This window comes from Lithobates pipiens, unplaced genomic scaffold (assembly GCF_037356315.1).
Source record: "Lithobates pipiens isolate NorthernLeopardFrog02 unplaced genomic scaffold, aLitPip1_a1.2 Scaffold_23, whole genome shotgun sequence".
NCBI lineage: Eukaryota > Metazoa > Chordata > Amphibia > Anura > Ranidae > Lithobates > Lithobates pipiens.
Window position 1 is genome coordinate 50,858,461 of NW_027507785.1, and position 18,521 is coordinate 50,876,981.

General features: G+C 47.2%; 2 protein-coding genes across 4 annotated transcripts in view; both read left to right on the plus strand.

Moving 5' to 3' along the window:
* Nucleotides 1–8,559, plus strand: part of IRAK2 (interleukin 1 receptor associated kinase 2) — a 42,772-nt gene extending 34,213 nt beyond the window's left edge. Inside the window, exons 10-14 of the mRNA XM_077451583.1 lie at nucleotides 1,494–1,686; nucleotides 3,111–3,173; nucleotides 3,263–3,472; nucleotides 5,662–6,052; nucleotides 7,299–8,559. Coding sequence (XP_077307709.1) covers nucleotides 1,494–1,686; nucleotides 3,111–3,173; nucleotides 3,263–3,472; nucleotides 5,662–6,052; nucleotides 7,299–7,417 — 976 coding nt within the window. The 3' untranslated portion in view covers nucleotides 7,418–8,559. The remainder of the gene's footprint in view (nucleotides 1–1,493; nucleotides 1,687–3,110; nucleotides 3,174–3,262; nucleotides 3,473–5,661; nucleotides 6,053–7,298) is intronic.
* Nucleotides 8,560–11,575: 3,016 nt separating this feature from the next.
* TATDN2 (TatD DNase domain containing 2) overlaps nucleotides 11,576–18,521 on the plus strand; it is a 35,820-nt gene continuing 28,874 nt past the window's right edge. The window contains exon 1 of one of the 3 annotated variants that reach the window (XM_077451584.1): nucleotides 11,576–11,788. The gene's annotated coding sequence lies outside the window, so the exon portion shown is untranslated. Of the gene's footprint in view, nucleotides 11,789–16,039; nucleotides 16,155–17,947; nucleotides 17,968–18,521 lie in introns of those variants that run through there. The other 2 variants (XM_077451585.1, XM_077451586.1) reach the window with 2 other exon arrangements.

Consider the following 18,521-nt stretch of genomic DNA (forward strand, 5'->3'; position numbering starts at 1 on the left):
TTTTTCAACAGAACAAGCTGTCCTACAGAGGTAGCAGTTGCAACATTGACACAAACCATTTACCACTGACAGGAGTTCTTACTACGATCAGCTTTTATTCATTTAACCACTACAATACAGGGCACTTTCACCCCCTTCCTTCCCAGCCCAATTTTCAGCTTTCATCGCTCTAGCGCTTTCAATAACAATTGCGCGGTCATGCTACACTGTACCCAAATGAAATGGTTATCATTTTGTTCGCATAAATAGAGCTTTATTTTGGTGTTATTTATTCACGACTCCGTTTTTTATTTTTTGCGATATAAGCGCAAAAAAAGCGGAAATTTGGAAAAAAAACAATATTTTCTTTTTTCTATTTGAAAAGAAATCCAATAAAATCAAATTTTGTCATAAATTTAAGCCAAAATGTATTCTGCTACATGTTTTTGGTAAAAAAAATTCCGTTAAGTGTATAATAATTGGTTTGTGTGATCAGGGACATATGTACGCAAATGATCATGTACATATGTGTGCAGGTGATCACGTACATATGTGTGCAGATAATCATTGGGACATGTGATTTTAGTGGGACATATGTGGGGGACATGTTTTTATTATTGGGGACATGTGTTTTTATTATTTGGGGACATGTATGTTTTGGGGACATGTGTGTTTTGGGGACATATGTGGGGACATTGTGTTTATACTGTGTGGTGTGTTGTGTGTTGTGTGTTGACACTAGACTGATGATCAGTGAGTAAAAAGCTGTAAAAAACAGCTCATACTCACTGATCATCAGCCGGCTGCAGCGTTCTGCTCTCCTCTCCTCAGCGATGACTTCCGTGTGAGGAGAGGAGAGCCGATTGCCTAGCAACCGGCTGTTTGTTTACATCACATGACGGCCGTGATTGGACACGGCCGTCATGTGATCAGGAGGGCCAATCACAGAGCCCTCCTGCCGATCTGAGATGTGCCGTGTCCGGGTGACACGAGCACATCGGGATCGCGCCGCTGCGCGGGCACGCGCGCGCGCGATCCCGCTACTTCTGAAGGACGTTCCTGAACGGCCTATCAGGAGTAGACGGCTCCCACCCGGCCGTATATATGCATTGGCCGGGTGGGAAGTGGTTAAATAAAACCTTTATCCCACAAGAAAAAAAAAAAAAAACTGATTATAAAGTGTGAGCTGGAGTTTGGCTACAATTTTCTAGTGTATCTGCTAGTACAGTTAACACTCCCCTTTCCCCAGACTGAGAATGCTACTGTCAGCTGTGCACACTGTGCTCCTTCATCCAGAGTGGGGGCGCTGTAATACAAAAGGTGTGTTACTGGCCAGATCACCAGGTGAAAACAGAGGGAAAAAAGCCATACAAAGAAAACACATAGAGCCACCACATCTAATGGTTGGTAAGCTGCAATATAATACTTTTTTAGTTTCTATACCGCTTGATGTCAGGACATGTGTAGAGTGACAGTACAGATCTGACTCCTCCTTATTTTCGTTGTCCTTGTAGTTCCAACGTGCTACTGGATGATGATTTCTCTCCGAAACTGGGCCACTCTGGACCTCGATTTTGCCCAGACACGTCTGCTAGTTACACTCAGGTAAAAACCCAGGACCTGCAGAAGTACCAACCTTACCTGCCGGACAGCTACCTGAGGAGAGGGCAACTGACTGCACAGACGGACATCTTTTCTGCTGGCGTGGTATGGAAATACAGAGTCTAAAGAAGAATGTCCCAGATCAGTGATTGTTCCTGATCAATGATTTTCCCTGATCGATGAATGTCCTCAATCAATGAATGTCCTCAATCAATGAATGTCCCCAATCAATGAATGTCCCCGATTAATGATTGTCCCTGATCAATGAATGTCCCTGAACAATGATTGTCCCCAATCAGTGAATGTTCCTGATCAATGATTGTGCCATATTAATGAATGTCCCCAAGCAATGGCTGCCCTGATCAATGAAAGTTTCCCCATCAATGAATGTTCCTGCTTAATGATTGTCCCCAATCAATGAATGTGCCCAATCTATGATTGTCCCTGATCAATGAATGTTCCCAATCTATGATTGTCCCTGATCAATGAATGTTCCCAATCAATGAATGTTCCCAATCAATGAATGTTCCTGATCAATGAATGTCCCTGATCAATGATTGTCCCCGATCAGTGAATGTTCCTGATCAACGATTGTCTCCGGTCAGTGAATATTCCCGATCAATGATTTTCGCTGATAAATGAATGTTTCTGATCATTGAATGTTCCAGATCAATGAAAGTTCCCAATCAATGAATGATCCAGATCAATGAATGTTCCTTATCAGTGAATGTTCCTGATCAATGAATGCCCCCGAGCAATGATTGTCCCCAATCAATGATTGTCCCAGAGCAATGATTGTCCCAGATCGATGATTGTCCCAGATTTATGATTGTCCCTGATCAATGAATGTCCCTGAAAAATGAATGTTTCAGATAAATGAATGTTTCAGATAAATGAATGTTCCTGATCAATGATTTTCCCTGATCAGTGGTTTTCCCTGATTAATAATATACACTTATTGGGGGAGGATTACCAAAAATATGTAGCAGAATACATTTTGGCCCAAATTTATGAAGAATGTTTTTTTTTGCTTATATTGGATATACATTCCTTCCAACTTTGGAATAAGGGACACCTATTAGCAAAAGTATTTATGCATAGGACACGCCCCCTGTCACGCCCTCCTTAAAGGAGAATTGTACAAAAAATACGATTGGTTAAACCCACAAGTGCATTTTTACCACTACTATGCCTTTATATTGTCCTTTGGAATGTACAAATGCAGCAATTTAGAAGTCAAATGAAAGGTTTAGCGCTGGGAAACACTTTCTGCAAGATTAAGAGTGCATTGTATATACAACTATATGGATCAGACCAAAATGAGGGACAAATGCACTAATATCAGGTGGCATAAAAAAAACTCCTTACATTTTATTCTTCAGGGTCTCTGCTTTCAGAAAATATATTGTGTTTGAGGGCTTTAAGTAATCTTTAGGCCTAAAACTATATTTAAATGTGTGCAAATGAAAAATAAAAAATGAAAAAACAGCGTTGGCAACATTTCTGATATGTCCCTCTAACACCTCCAGGTTCTGGTGGAAATCCTGACCGGACTAATGGCGATTGACAAGAGCCGAGATCCCGTCTACTTGGTAAGATCGTTCATCACTGAATCCAGCAATGAGCGATTGTTTTTCTTCCGCAGTCACCGCCTCTAACGCTCGTTTCCTTTTCTTACTAGAAAGATCTGGTTGTGAAAGAGATGGAGCAGGCAAAATCGTGTGCGCAGTCCGGTGGCGATAAGGAAGAGGCTGCGGAGCGCCTGTGTGCAAAGGCAATGCTTGAGAAACATGCTGACCCCAAGCCTGGGAGAGTGCCGGAAGAGGCGGGGCTTTACCTGGCGCTCGCCGTCTGCTTGTGTCTCACCAAGAAGAAGGCTGTGTTATCAGAGGTATGGATGGAGGATTGTCAGAGGGGTCATTGTCAGGGGGGAGTATTGGCCACCGAAGATTGTGTCCCCTTACATTGGTGGTCAGTGTAATGTCCCCTTACATTAGTGGTCTGTGTAGTGTCCTCTACATTAGTGGTCAGTGTAATGTCCCTTTACATTAGTGTTCAGTGTAGTGTCCCCTACATTAGTGGTCAGTGTAATGTCCCCTTACATTAGTGGTCAGTGTAATGTACCCTTACATTAGTGGTCAGTGTAATGTCCCCTTACATTGGTAGTTAGTGTAATATCCCTTACATTAGTGGTCAGTGTAATGTCCCCTTACATTGGTGGTTAGTGTAATGTCCCTTAAATTAGTGGTCAGTGTAGTGTCCCCTACATTAGTGGTCAGTGTAATGTCCCCCTACATTAGTGGTCAGTGTAATGTCCCCTTACATTAGTGGTCAGTGTAATGTCCCCTTACATTGGTGGTTAGTGTAATGTCCCTTACATTAGTGGTCAGTGTAGTGTCCCTTACATTAGTGGTCAGTGTAGTGTCCCCTACATTAGTGGTCAGTGTAATGTCCCCTTACATTAGTGGTCAGTGTAATGTCCCCTTACATTAGTGGTCAGTGTAATGTCCCCTTACATTGGTGGTCAGTGTAGTGACCCCTTACATTAGTGGTCAGTGTAATGTCCCCTTACATTAGTGGTCAGTGTAGTGTCCCCTTACGTTGGTGGTGAGTGTAATGTCCTCTTACATTGGTGGTCAGTGTAGTGCCCCCTACATTAGTGGTCAGTGTAATGTCCCTTTAGATTAGTGGTCAGTGTAATGTCCCCTTACATTGGTGGTTAGTGTAATGTCCCTTACATTAGTGGTCAGTGTAATGTCCCCTTACATTAGTGGTCAGTGTAATGTCCCCTTACATTGGTGGTTAGTGTAATGTCCCTTTACATTAGTGGTCAATGTAATGTCCCCTTACATTGGTGGTCAGTGTAATATCCTCTTACATTGGTGGTCAGTGTAGTGTCCCCTACATTAATGGTCAGTGTAATGTCCCCTTACATTGGTGGTCAGTGTAGTGTCCCCTTACGTTGGTGGTCAGTGTAATATCCTCTTACATTGGTGGTTAGTGTATTGTCCCCTACATTAGTGGTCAGTGTAATGTCCCCTTACATTAGTGGTCAGTGTAGTGATCCTTTACATATGTGGTCAGTGTAGTGTCCCCTTACATTAGTGGTCAGTGTAGTGACCCTTTAGATTAGTGGTCAGTGTAGTGATCCTTTACATTGGTGGTCAGTGTAGTGTCCCCTTACATTAGTGGTCAGTGTAGTGACCCTTTACATTGGTGGTCAGTGTAGTGTCCCCTTACATTAGTGGTCAGCGTAGTGCCCCCTACATTAGTGGTCAGTAGGGATGAGCTCCGGCATGTTCGCACAGACCAGGTGCAGAGCCCGCCAGGAAGTCCTCACTGCGCTGCGCTAATCACAGGCAGTGAGACATTGTCCCGGTGCACGGCTGCAGAGATCGGGCAATGTCTCACTGGCTGTGATTAACGCAGCGCAGTGCCGACTTCCTGGCGGGCTCTGCACGTGGGCTATGCGAACACGCCGGAGCTCATCCTTAGTGGTCAGTGTAATGTCCCTTTACATTGGTGGTCAGTGTAGTGTCCCCTCACATTGGTGGTCAGAGTAGATTCCTCTTACATTGGTGGTCAGTGTAGTTTCTCCTTACATTGGTGGTCAGTGAAGTGTCCCCTTACATTAGTGGTCAGTGTAATGTCCCCTTACATTGGTGGTCAATGTAGTTTCCCCTTACATTGGTGGTCAGTGTAGTGTCCTCTTACATTGGTGGCCAGTGTAGTGTCCTCTTACATTGGTGGCCAGTGTAGTGTCCTCTTACAATGGTACCAGTGTAGTGTTCTCTTGCATTGGAGGTCAGTGTAGTGTCCCCTTACATTGGTGGTCAGTGTAGTGTCCCCTTACATTGGTGGTCAGTGTAGTGTCCCCTTACATTGGAGGTCAGTGAAGTGTCCCCTTACATTGGTGGTCAGTGTAGTGTCCCCTTACATTGGAGGTCAGTGAAGTGTCCCCTTACATTGGTGGTCAGTGTAGTGTCCCCTTACATTGGTGGTCAGTGAAGTGTCCCCTTACATTGGTGGTCAGTGTAGTGTCCCCCTACAACATTTTGATATCTACCAACTCTCCGCCAGGTCACCGCCATGATGGAAAAAGCAGAAAACGAGCTGAAGGCTCCTTTAAAAGAGTCCAGAGAAGAGATGTCCAGCATTAACGTCCCGGAGGAAAGTGACTTTGAGGAATCGTTGTCCCCATGCTGCACACGAAGGGAGCCATCTTGTTGGAGCCTTCCCAAAACCAATGGAGCCCTGCACCGCATGAATGTGAGGACTGCGTGCGGCATGGAAGCCGGGGAGATGTCAGCAAGAAGCCCCTGTGAGCTGGATGAGTCAGGCAGCTACTTACTGTCGCCTGGGGGGATGTGGTATGATATGGGGGCTGAGCCGCCATCATGCAATGCTCAACCGGGACCATCTGCCTGTGGACATGTCAGCAATACGGACTTCCCGGAGCTGAAAAGCCCATGTGAGTGTCTAGATCCCGACCCTCAAATAGTCATTGCAATCTTCCTTGAGAGCCAATGAGATTAAATATATGCGCGTGAACGCACGTGCGCAAAAATGCACGCAAGTACATCCCGACAAAAAAAAAAAACGCTGAACAAATAGATGCTCAAACAGGAGTATCGTGTGCAAGAGGCCTACATTTGTTGTGTGTTATAAGGCGACCTATTTATTATGAATAGACATGTGCAATTAGTTTCCTTCCAAATTAGTTTCAACGAAATTAGTTCATTCGGAAATATCTTAATTAACGAAAACCCGTTTAACAAATTTTTTCAAAAATTTGTAAATTTGAAAATTTGAAAATAAGAACGAAAATTCAAAAACCCAAAAATTCGAAAATCTGAAATAAGAACAAACAAATTAATAATAATAACTATTACTAACTATTCAATTATAGGTATTGAAATTTCCTTTCAAATTTGGCTGTTAGTGAATGTAACAAATACGAATTTATCCGAAAGTTACGAATTGTCCAAAACAACAAATGCCGCATCTAAATGAATGGAACGTAATGAATTAAAAATAATAAATAATAATAATAATAATAAACTTATTATTATTTTTAATTTGTTATGTCCCATTTGTTTAGATGCGGCATTCGTTATTTCGGATAACTCGTAACTTCGCATAAATTGGTATTCCTTACGTTCACTAACAGACAAATTTGAACGGAAATTCCAATAACTATAATATAATAGTTATTTATTATTAGTTAGTCTAGATATTATTTTGGATTTTTGCATTTTTCAATACCGCATCTAAACGAATGGAACTTAACGAATTTGAGTTTTTCTGAAGTTACAAATTTATTTGAAATAACAAATTTCCATCATAACAAATTCTCCTGGAAAACAGAAAAAAAACCAAAAAAAACTATGAAACAAATTTTTCGACAGTGCACATGTCTAATTATGAATGGATTTCATTATGAATGAGCTACCTTAACAAAACTCACATGACTTCAACTTCAAGTCCAGTCCACCCAATGAGAGCTTTCTTTTTAATTGATAGAAGGAAAATAGGGGGGGGGGGGGGGTGGAGAAGTGATGGGTGGGCGTGTCTTATTTCCAAAGTCAAAGAAGTCAAACTCTCAGTCATAAAGTGAAACCCATTTCAGAGGGGCGCACGGCGGATGTACGATCCGGTGATACAGATGTGTCGGGGGCGTTTCTTACTAAAATATTCCTTTTTTTTTTCCTCATTAGCGGAGATCGATGACCGATCGTGGGGGATAGAGGTGAACATGGCCAAGATGAAGCTGATGAAGGAGATTGAGCTGTATGAACAGGACAGGGTGGACAGCTCAGTCCTGTTTACCAAATAGCCTGTGTGTCCAGTGGGGACCGGCGACACCAGGAATGGTGCAGACTGGAGATCCCCATAAATTGCTCAGCAAAAATTTCTTTCACAGAAGTTTGTCTCCAGCGCAGATGGGTGGCCATTTTGTTGGAGACCGCCTCACCTCAACTACCTCAATAAAGACTACCTCTCAGGAACCCAGGGAAAACAATTGGACCAACATTCAGCCAGTCCCTCACCATGACGCTCAGCCTGACAATCAATGTAACACTCACCCCGACACTCACCCCAACACTCACCCTGACACTCGCCCCAATACTAACCCTAATACTCACCCTGACACTCAGCAAGACACTCACCCCGACACTCGCCCCAATACTAACCCCAATACTCGCCCTGACACTCAGCCAGACACTAACAGAGGCACTCAACCCAACAGTCAACCCAACATTTAGCCCAACACTCACCCAGACACTCACGCCAACACGCAGCCCAATACTCACCCCAACACTAAGCCTGACACTCACAGGGGCACTCAGCCCGACATTCAGCCCAACACTCAGCCAAGTGAAGCAAAGCTTTTAGGGACAGTATCCAGCTTTGCATCCTGGGGGGCCCCTCCAAGAGAATGCCTCAGCTTCAGTATTCAGAGAATGGCGTCAAACCGATGCATGCCGCAATGAGCGCCAGTTTTGATGCTTCTGGTCTTAAAACTTTTAAATATGGGCGGAGCCTAAACCGGCGAAGACTAGCGTTACTTTAAGAAAACTCGAATCTATTTGTTTGTTTGTAAGATCCATAAAAATAAAGAAATCCCCAAAAAATTCTTCAGTATTCTTGTCACACAGGGGGGAAAAAAAAACAAGAGAAGCTTCAGACGGAGAGGCTGCCTGGAAGAAAGGGTGGTGACCCTGAACTGGTTATAGATGACAGCTTCTACCTGAGGCTTCTCACCATAGGTGTGCGCACAGGGTGTACCAGGTGTGCCTGGGCACACCCTAATCGTCCCATGTGGCGCAGATTTTCAGTTTAGACCCCTGACATTTCACCAAAGCCCCCTAACGGGGCTCCTAAGAAAATTGTAATAAAAAAATAAATAAAAATACTTTAAAATTAAAATTGTACAAAAGAATAAAAAAATAAAAGAATAAAAATAAATACTACTGACCCCATCCACTGCCCTACTGACACTGTCAGTATATATACACGTGTGTATTTGAGGTTTGGGGTGCACACCTATGCTTCTCAGTGAGATAACATTCTGGATATCTTTCAATCCTGGGCACTAAGATAAAGGGCCCCGACTTTCCTGACTCCACCTGTTTGTGGCCCATAAACCAATCCAACTGCTGGAGCTTTATGTACATGTTACATTGTCAGGGGATGGGGCTCCAGGTAATTGATACATTGTCAGGGGATGGGGCTCCAGGTAATTGATACATTGTCAGGGGGTGGGGCTTCAGGTCACGCATCATCCATAAGTGGGGCTCCAGGTGCATGCACTGCCAGGGGTGGGGCTTCATGTACACGCAGTGTCTGGGCGGTGGGGCTCCATATACATGCACTGTCAGGGGGTGGGGCTTCAAGTACAGGCAGTGACTGGGGGTGGGGCATCATGTACATGCACTGTCAGGAGGTGGAGCTCCAGGTGCATGCACTGCCAGGGGTGGGGCTTCATGTACACGCAGTGTCTGGGTGGTGGGACTCCATATACATGCACTGTCAGGGGGTGGGGCTTCAAGTACAGGCAGTGCCTGGGGCTGGGGTATCATGTACATGCACTGTCAGGGGGTGGAGCTCCAGTACTTGCACTGTCAGGGGGTGGAGCTCCAGGTTCATGCACTGTCAGGGGTTAGAGCTCCAGGTACATACATTGTCAAGGGGTGTAGCTCCAGGTTCATGCACTGTCAAGGGGTGGAGCTCCATGTTCATGCACTGTAAGGGAGTGGAGCTCCAGGTTCATGCACTGTCAGGGGGTGGAGCTCCAGGTTCATGCACTGTCAAGGGTCGGAGCTCCAGGTTCATGCACTGTCAAGGAGTGGAGCTCCATGTGCATGCACTGTCAGAGGGTGAGCTCCAGGTACATGCACTGTCAAGGGATGGAGCTCCAGGTTCATGCACTGTCAAGGGTTGGAGCTCCAGGTTCGTGCACTGTCAGGAGGTGGAGCTCCATGTTCATGCACTGTCAAGGGATGGAGCTCCAGGTTCGTGCACTGTCAAGGGTTGGAGCTCCAGGTTCATGCACTGTCAGGAGGTGGAGCTCCATGTTCATGCACTGTCAAGGGATGGAGCTCCAGGTTCGTGCACTGTCAAGGGTTGGAGCTCCAGGTTCATGCACTGTCAGGAGGTGGAGCTCCATGTTCATGCACTGTCAAGGGATGGAGTTTCAGGTTCATGCACTTTCAGGGGGTGGACCTCAAGGTACATGCACTGTCAGGGGGTGGAGCTCCAGGTTCATGCACTGTCAATGGACGGAGCTCAATGTACATGCACGGTCAGGCGGTGGAGCTTCTGGTACATGCACTGTCAGGAGGTGGAGCTCCATGTTCATGCACTGTGAGGGGGTGGAGCTCCAGGTATATGCACTTTCAGGGGGTGGAGCTCCAGGTACATGCACTGTCAGGAGGCGGATCTCCATATTCATACACTGTCAGGGGGTGGCGCTCCAGGTACATGCACTTTCAGGGGGTGGAGCTCCAGATACATGCACTGTCAGGGGTTGGAGCTCCAGGTACATGCACTTTCAGGGGGTGGAGCTTTAGGTTCGTGCACTGTCAGGGGTTGGAGCTCCATGTTCATGCACTGTCAGGGGATGAAGCTCCAGGTACATGCACTTTCAGGGGGTGGAGCTTTAGGTTCGTGCACTGTCAGGGGGTGGGGCTCCAGGTTCGTGCACTGTCAGGAGGTGGAGCTCCAGGTACATGCACTGTCAGGGGATGGAGCTCCAGGTACATGCACTGTCGGGGGTGGAGCTACATCTAATTGCACTATCAGGGGGTGGGGCTCCAGGTACATGCACTGTCAGGGGGTGGAGCTCCAGATACATACACTGTCAGGGGTGGGGCTCAAGGTACATGCACTGTCAGGGGGTGGGGCTCCAGGTACATGCACTGTCAGGGGGTGGAGCTCCAGATACATACACTGTCAGGGGGTGGGGCTCAAGGTACATGCACTGTCAGGGGGTGGGGCTCCAGGTACATGCACTGTCAGGGGTTGGATCTCCATGTTCAAGCACTGTCAGGGGGTGAAGCTCCAGGTACATGCACTGTCAGGGGTTGGGGCTCCAGGTACGTGCACTGTCAGGGGTTGGAGCTCCATGTTCATGCACTGTCAGGGGGTGAAGCTCCAGGTACATGCACTTTCAGGGGTGGAGCTTTAGGTTCGTGCACTGTCAGGGGGTGGGGCTCCAGCAGGGGTGGACTGACAACTCATGGGGCCCTGGGTAATAGGAGATTATGGGGCCCCCAGGCAATCAGAAATTATGGGGCCACACAGTATACACAAACACACAGTACTGGAGAGGTGGGGCAGCTATAATCTCTGGATTTTTAGACCAAAAGGATGTCGGTAAGGGGCATTTCAGAGACAGATGTAAAAAAAAAACACAAATTTTTACATACTGTCCCTGGTTTTACTGAGGCTGGCAACCCTGATGGGGCCCCCTAGTGGCATGGGGCCCTTGGGCAGTGCCTGAGTGGCCCAATGGTCAGTCCGCCCCTGGGCGCCAGGTTCGTGCACTGTCAGGAGGTGGAGCTCCAGGTACATGCACTGTCAGGGGGTGAAGCTCCAGGTAGATGCACTATCAGGGGGTGGGGCTCCAGGTACGTGCACTGTCAGGGGGTGGAGCTCCAGGTACATACACTGTCAGGGGGTGGGGCTCCAAGTTCGTGCACTGTCAGGGGGTGGAGCTCCAGGCACATGCACTGTCAGAGGGTGGAGCTCCATATAATTGCACCGTCAGGGGGTGGAGCTCCAGGTACATGCACTGTTAGGGGGTGGAGCTCCAGGTATATGAACCGTCAGGGGGTGGAGCACCAGGCGTTTGCATTGCCAGGGGGTGGAGCTCCAGCCATATGCAGTGTCAGGGGGTGGGGCTTTGGCTGACGGTAGATAACCTGGCTAAGGGGCTGTTCCTTTAGGACATGTGACTATAAGGAGGCGTGGCTCCATGTGGTTTCAGCTCGTCCCTCGGTAGCCAATCAGAGCGCGGCCTTCGGTTCCAGCGCCACAAGACCACGTGCCATGGGTAGACAGGTTGACTGTCCAATCATCGTGTGACAGGGGGCGGAGCCGCGCTGCGATCTGGCCTATCGGCTGTTCAGAGCAGCGGAAGGAGCTGTGAGGAGTCCGGGGAGCTGAGCAGTGAATGTCTCCAATCAGCAGAGAGCAGCCTGAGGTAACCGGGGAGCCTCGGGGGAACCACAAGTACAAGCATGTGCTGACACCCACATATTACCCTCCTGGGGGCACCACGACTACCGAATACCCAGATATTGCCACCCTGGGGGCACCACGACTACCAAATACCCAGATATTGCCACCCTGGGGGCACCACGACTACAAAATACCCAGATATTACCACACTGGGGGCGCCAATGACTACCAAATACCCAGGTATTATCCCCTAGAGGCACCACAACTACCAAATACCCAGATATTACCACCCCGAAGGCACCACGACTACCAAATACCCAGATATTACCACCCCGGAGGCACCACGACTACCAAATACCCAGATATTGCCACACTGGGGGCACCATGACTACCAAATACCCAGATATTGCCACACTGGGGGCACCATGACTACCAAATACCCAGATATTGCCACACTGGGGGCACCATGACTACCAAATACCCAGATATTACCACCCTGGGGGCACCACGACTACCAAATACCCAGATATTACCACCCTGGGGGCACCACGACTACCAAATACCCAGATAATACCCCCCGGGGGCACCACGACTACCAAATACCCAGATAATACCCCCCGGGGGCACCATGACTACCAAATACCCAGATATTACCACCCTAAGGGGAACCACAAGTCTCAGCATGACTCCTCTGTGTAGAACGTTATACATAAGCACCCGGAACATTGTGGATCTCTGTCAGCCAGAGAGCTCCAAGTGTCAGCTCAGTGGGCGAGGGGTGTCCACATCACATTCTCCACTGACCACCAATAAAAGGGGGCCCTATACTGACCTCCGATGTAAAGGGGAACTCTCTAGGTGTTCCAGAGGGGGACACCAATCAGCCCCTAGTGATGGCTACAAAGTAAAAAAAAAAAGTTGAAAAAAATTTTAATAAAGTAAATGAAAACACAACGACCTGCAGACCAATGAGAACACGCGTGTTGGGTGTCGCTGTGCACGTCAACGGGAGATGAATAATTCTAGGACCACTATTCATGTATGCAATGCATCTCCTATGGACAGTTTTTAGGTACCGTCTTTTTTTTTTTTTTTTTTTTTTTTTTATGGCCAGTTTTTTTTTTTTTTTTTTTTTTTTTTTAGGCTCAACATGTTTGGTATCTTTTTATTTGATGCAAATTTGTCTTTTATATTTTATCCCAAAAAATTGGGCAATATATTGTTATTCCGTACACTAAAATTAACCAGCCACGGAAGGATTTACCCCCTTAATGACCGGGGGCCATTTTTTGCGATACAGCACTGCGCCGCTTTAACTGACAATTGCGCGGTCTTGCAATGTTGTACACAAACAAGATTTATGTCCTCCCTCCCTTTTTTTTTTTTTTTTCTTTTCTTTTCTTCCCACAAATAGAGCTCTTTTTTTTGGTGGTATTTGATCACCTCTGCAGTTTTTATTTTTTGCGCTGTAAACAAAAAAAGGCTGACAATTGTTGTGTGTTTTTTTTTTTTTCTTTCTTTTGCTATAATAAATACCCTCCCCCAAATGAAAAAATTAAAAATTCTTCATCAGTTTAGGCCGATATGTAGTCTTCTAAATATATTTTTGGTAAAAAAAAAAAAAAAAAAAAGTCGCAATAAGTGTATATTGATTGGTTTGCACAAAACTTATAGCATCTACAAAATAGGTGATAGTTTTATGGCATTTTTATTAGTAGTAATGGTGGCGATCAGCCATTTTTAGCGGGATTGCGGCGGACACTTTTGGGACCAGTGACATTCTGAGCCCTTGTACACACGGTCCGGACATTCCGACAACCAAATCCGACGGATTTTGTCCGAAACTGTTGCATACACACGGTCGGACAAAGTTGTCAGAAAATCCGGTCGTACTTAACGTGATGACGTTATTTCGTTAGGACGGGACTACGTTCAGGCTAGTAGCCAATAGCTTTGGTCTAGGAATTTGATCTGAGCATTGCGTGGCACTTTGTCCGATCGGAATTCTCTACACATGATCGGACAAAGTCCAATCGGATCATGTTGTCGGAAAATTTTATAGCCCAGCTGGAAAACTTGGTCCATCGGATATTCCGACGGAATCAGTCCGATGGAGCCCACACACTGTCGAATTATCGGACAACACGGTCCGATCGGACATTGTCCATCGGAATGTCCGACCGTGTATACAAGGGCTTACAGTGATCGGAGCTAAAAATAGCTACTGATTACAGTATAAATATCACCGGTAGGGAAGGGGTTAACCACTAGGGGACGATCAAGGGGTTAAGTGTGTCCTGGGTAGGTGTTTCTAATTGGGGGGGGGGAGGGGACTGACTGGGAGTAGAGAGAGATCGCTGTTCCTGATCACTAGGAACAGACGATCTCTCTCTCTACTCCCCTGACAGAATGGGGGATCTGTTTGTTTACATTGACAGATCCCCGTTCTGGCTCTCTGAGGAGCGATCGCGGGTGGCCGGCGGATATCGCGGGCATCAGCTTCGGCGACGTGGGTGCGGCTGCTATAGCTGTTAAAGGAACCGCCGTACTGGCAAGACGATTTGCGCAGCTGAGCCAACCTGCCACAGTGTAACTGTGGCGCCTGGCCAGCAAGCGTTTTAACCAAAAAAAAACGCAAACCTTCATACATACCGTCGCCTCTACGACTGAGAACTGAGTGATCACGTGAACGCTCAGTCCCCCCCCCCCCCATCCTTCTGACCAGAGAGGTGTGGCTGTCGGTCACCTCTCCAGCGCTCAGTGTTGGGGGGGGTGGGGAGTGGCCGGTGTCTTGTCATATAACGTCCTCCATCCGATAGTGTCCGCTGCGTACTGCGCATGCGCAGTACACAGCAACACAGATTCCGAAAATTGCAGAGGATGAACGGCGCCTGCGCCGTGAGTCCAGGTTCTATCCCCACTATCCAAGTGGACATAGAGTAGGAATAAAAAAGAGCCGAGCGCAGCAAGGCCGAGCCCGAAGCATGGCGAGCGGCCCTCTAATATTCACAACCCTATGTCCGCTTGGATGGTGGGGCTACCACCTCCACTCACGGCGCAGGCGCCGTTCAGCTTTGGAGATTTTCCGAAGCTTCGTCTGCTCCGTACTGCGCATGGGCAGTACGGGCCGGACACTATTTGATGCCAGGACACTATACGGCAGAACACCGGCTCAGGCTCACTGAGAAGCGGAGCCAGCTGTGGGTCTGGCACCTAGGCGCATCCTGACTTTGCATTCCTGTTTTAATCTCGTGTAAGTCTTTTCAGTGCAATTAGCGCCCATTCATTTTTGCATGAACGTAAATCGCACCACAAAGTGGAAACGCATCGCGGACTGTTTCTCTGGTGTGAACCGACTAATGCATCTGAATCCTCCTTTCCTCTGAAGGCAGACCCTCATTCGGATCACGCTTTAGAGGCGACTGACAGGCGACGAGGAGGATTTGTGATGCCTCGGTGCCTGGTTTTTATCCCCGTTTTTGTCGACCAAAAGCGCCATCACGAAGTGCATTGCATGCGCTTGCAGCAGTTCCTCCGGTGACTTGAATGTATTGATTGCATTACATGCCAGGTAGATTTCACTGCAGCATGTAAACTCCCCTGTCCGCTGCCCATTGCAGCTTGAGGGGGAGGGGTGGTGCGGCAAAAATGACTCAACCGTGCATTTTTTACCACTCCCCAACTGCACGTCTAAATGAGGCCTAATCGTGCTTGTAATGCTCTGCAGGCTTCAATGCAAATAAACTTCTTTTTTTTTTTTTTTTTATTAAATGGGTGTGTCTCTCTAGCATAGGAAAAACACATATAAAGAGAGATAAAGATGCTGCACCCCCCCCAAATAATATATAATGGGAAAGTTCCCCCAAAGGGGTTTTTAAGCAGCGGGGTAAATAAATGGTAGGTAAATTAGAAAAATTATTCTTTATTTAATGGGTGTGTCTGTATTACAATAAAAGGGCGGAGTTAGTTTTTTTTTTTTTTTTTAGCTCATTTTCATTTACAAAACATTTGTTTTATTATTTTGTGGCCAAATTTTAAAGAAATGGACCCGGCTGTGAAGGGGTTAAACCTGCTGTGTAAATCGGTATAAACAGATGCCGCCCCCCCCCCCCCAAAATCTAAGCGCAGAGCGCCACTTCTCTTCCTGATCTATTAATAGAAGAATAAAATGCAGCGGAGCGACCTCTGGGGTTTCCCGGGGAGAAATAGAAAGTAAAAGGATTGCTGAGCCAAGCAAGTGATCTGCAGAGCCAAGTTTCACTCTCCCCTCCCCCTCCCGCCCCCCCTTCGTCCACCATGTGATAGGAGCCCAGAGCCGGATGCAGCGCAGTGTACTGCATTACAGCAAGGCCTGGGGACAGCCCCTCATTACTTGGTGCCCTGCGATGGTGAGTAGGGAGGCAGCAGAGCTTACAGTCTATGAGGGGGAAAAAAAGAAAAATGTTGTTTGAGTCCTCTGCTTATTCAACCTTCAAGGCAGCCATTGAGATTGTTCACTGCATGGAGCCGGGCGCACAGATAACGCACAGCACTGAGAACGAGTCCCTATTATCGGGGTGCAGATGATCGATTCTGCTGCCTGAGTTTCAGATAATCACCCGGCTCCACTCTACCATCCAAGGCTCCCCGTCTCCATTATACATAGAACATTTATTATTGTTTGTTGAATTGCACCAGATAACATTTTCTCAGTTGTGGACAATATCTTGCAGCACACGGCATACTTTTTCTAGGGGAAGGCATCTTGCAGCACGCAGCAGACTTTTTCTAGGGGAAGGCATCTTGCAGCACGCAGCATGCTTTTTCTAGGGGAAGGCCTCTTGCAGCACACAGCAGACTTTTTCTAGGGGAAGGCCTCTTGCAGCACGCAGCATACTTTTTCTAGGGGAAGGCATCTTGCAGCACGCAGCATACTTTTTCTAGGGGAAGGCATCTTGCAGCACGCAGCATACTTTTTCTAGGGGAAGGCATCTTGCAGCACGCAGCATACTTTTTCTAGGGGAAGGCATCTTGCAGCACGCAGCAGACTTTTTCTAGGGGAAGGCATCTTGCAGCACGCAGCAGACTTTTTCTAGGGGAAGGCATCTTGCAGCACACAGCAGACATTTTCTAGGGGAAGGCATCTTGCAGCACGCAGCAGACTTTTTCTAGGGGAAGGCATCTTGCAGCACGCAGCAGACTTTTTCAGGGGGGTGATATCTTGCAGCACACAGCAGACTTTTTCAGGGGGAAGGCCTCTTGCAGCACGCAGCATACTTTTTCTAGGGGAAGGCCTCTTGCAGCACGCAGCATACTTTTTCTAGGGGAAGGCCTCTTGCAGCACGCAGCATACTTTTTCTAGGGGAAGGCATCTTGCAGCACGCAGCAGACTTTTTCTAGGGGAAGGCCTCTTGCAGCACAGAGCATACTTTTTCTAGGGGAAGGCCTCTTGCAGCACGCAGCAGACTTTTTCTAGGGGAAGGCATCTTGCAGCACGCAGCATACTTTTTCTAGGGGAAGGCATCTTGCAGCACGCAGCATACTTTTTCTAGGGGAAGGCATCTTGCAGCACGCAGCATACTTTTTCTAGGGGAAGGCCTCTTGCAGCACGCAGCATACTTTTTCTAGGGGAAGGCATCTTGCAGCACGCAGCATACTTTTTCTAGGGGAAGGCATCTTGCAGCAGGCTTTTTCAGGTGGGGTGATATCTTGCAGCACACAGCAGATTTCCTAAGGTGGAGGGGGGGTGTATCCGCAGCATACAGCGGACTTAGTAGGGGGAGTTTATCTCCCTGCACAGTATATTTCCTGCCGATGGATTGATATCTTGCTGCACACATCTGACTTTCTAGGGGAAGGTATCTTGCAGCTCACAGTGGACTTCTCAGGAGAGGGTGATATTGGCAGACTTTTTTGGCAGGAGAGGAGGCGAGCGAGAGAGAGAGCGCAACTTGCAGGACACATAGTATTGGCGTGAAGTATCTTGCAGGACACACAGCAGACTATCTTGAGGAAAGGGAGTTCCAGCAATACCCTGTTGCAAACAGACACTTCCTATGAGGGTTGATGTCTTGTATCACACGGCAGATTTCCTAAAGGGGGGGGGGGCAGTATCCGCAACACACAGCGGGCTTCCTGGGGGAGTTGATATCTTGCTGCACATTGTATTTCCTGGAGATGGACTGAAATCTTGCTGCACGCAGCTGACTTTCTTGGAGAAAGGTTAATATTTTGCAACAAACAGCAGACTTCCTAAGGGGGGGGGGGGGGGGTTGATATTTTGCAACACAGTAGTTGATATCTTGCTGGTCACAGAAAACTTCTTGGGGGGGCAGGGAGTGAGTATTCTGCAGAACACACAGCAGCCTTTCTCAGGGAAGGGTTAATATTTTGCATCAAACAGCAAACTTCCTAAGGGGGCGGGGGTGAAATTTTTTTTTTTCCACACACAGTGGACTTCCTGGTGGTTTAATATCTTGCTGCACACAAGTGGCTTTTCTAATGCCCCATACACACGATGAGATTATCGGACGAATGATCGTCCGTTTTTTATTGCATGCTATTCTCAGATCGAATCTGATGAGTTTACTAAAGTCACGAAAATTCCCGCACGACAGAAAAAAAATTCGGAAGTGATGTCATGTGTTGTAATGCATTTGTATTGCATTTTCGAACGATAGCTGTACTGAGTACACGAAAATCGTACGATCTGGCATCGTACGAATAAAATTTCCGTGCACGTCCGATAGAATAATATCGGATGAACTGTTCGAATC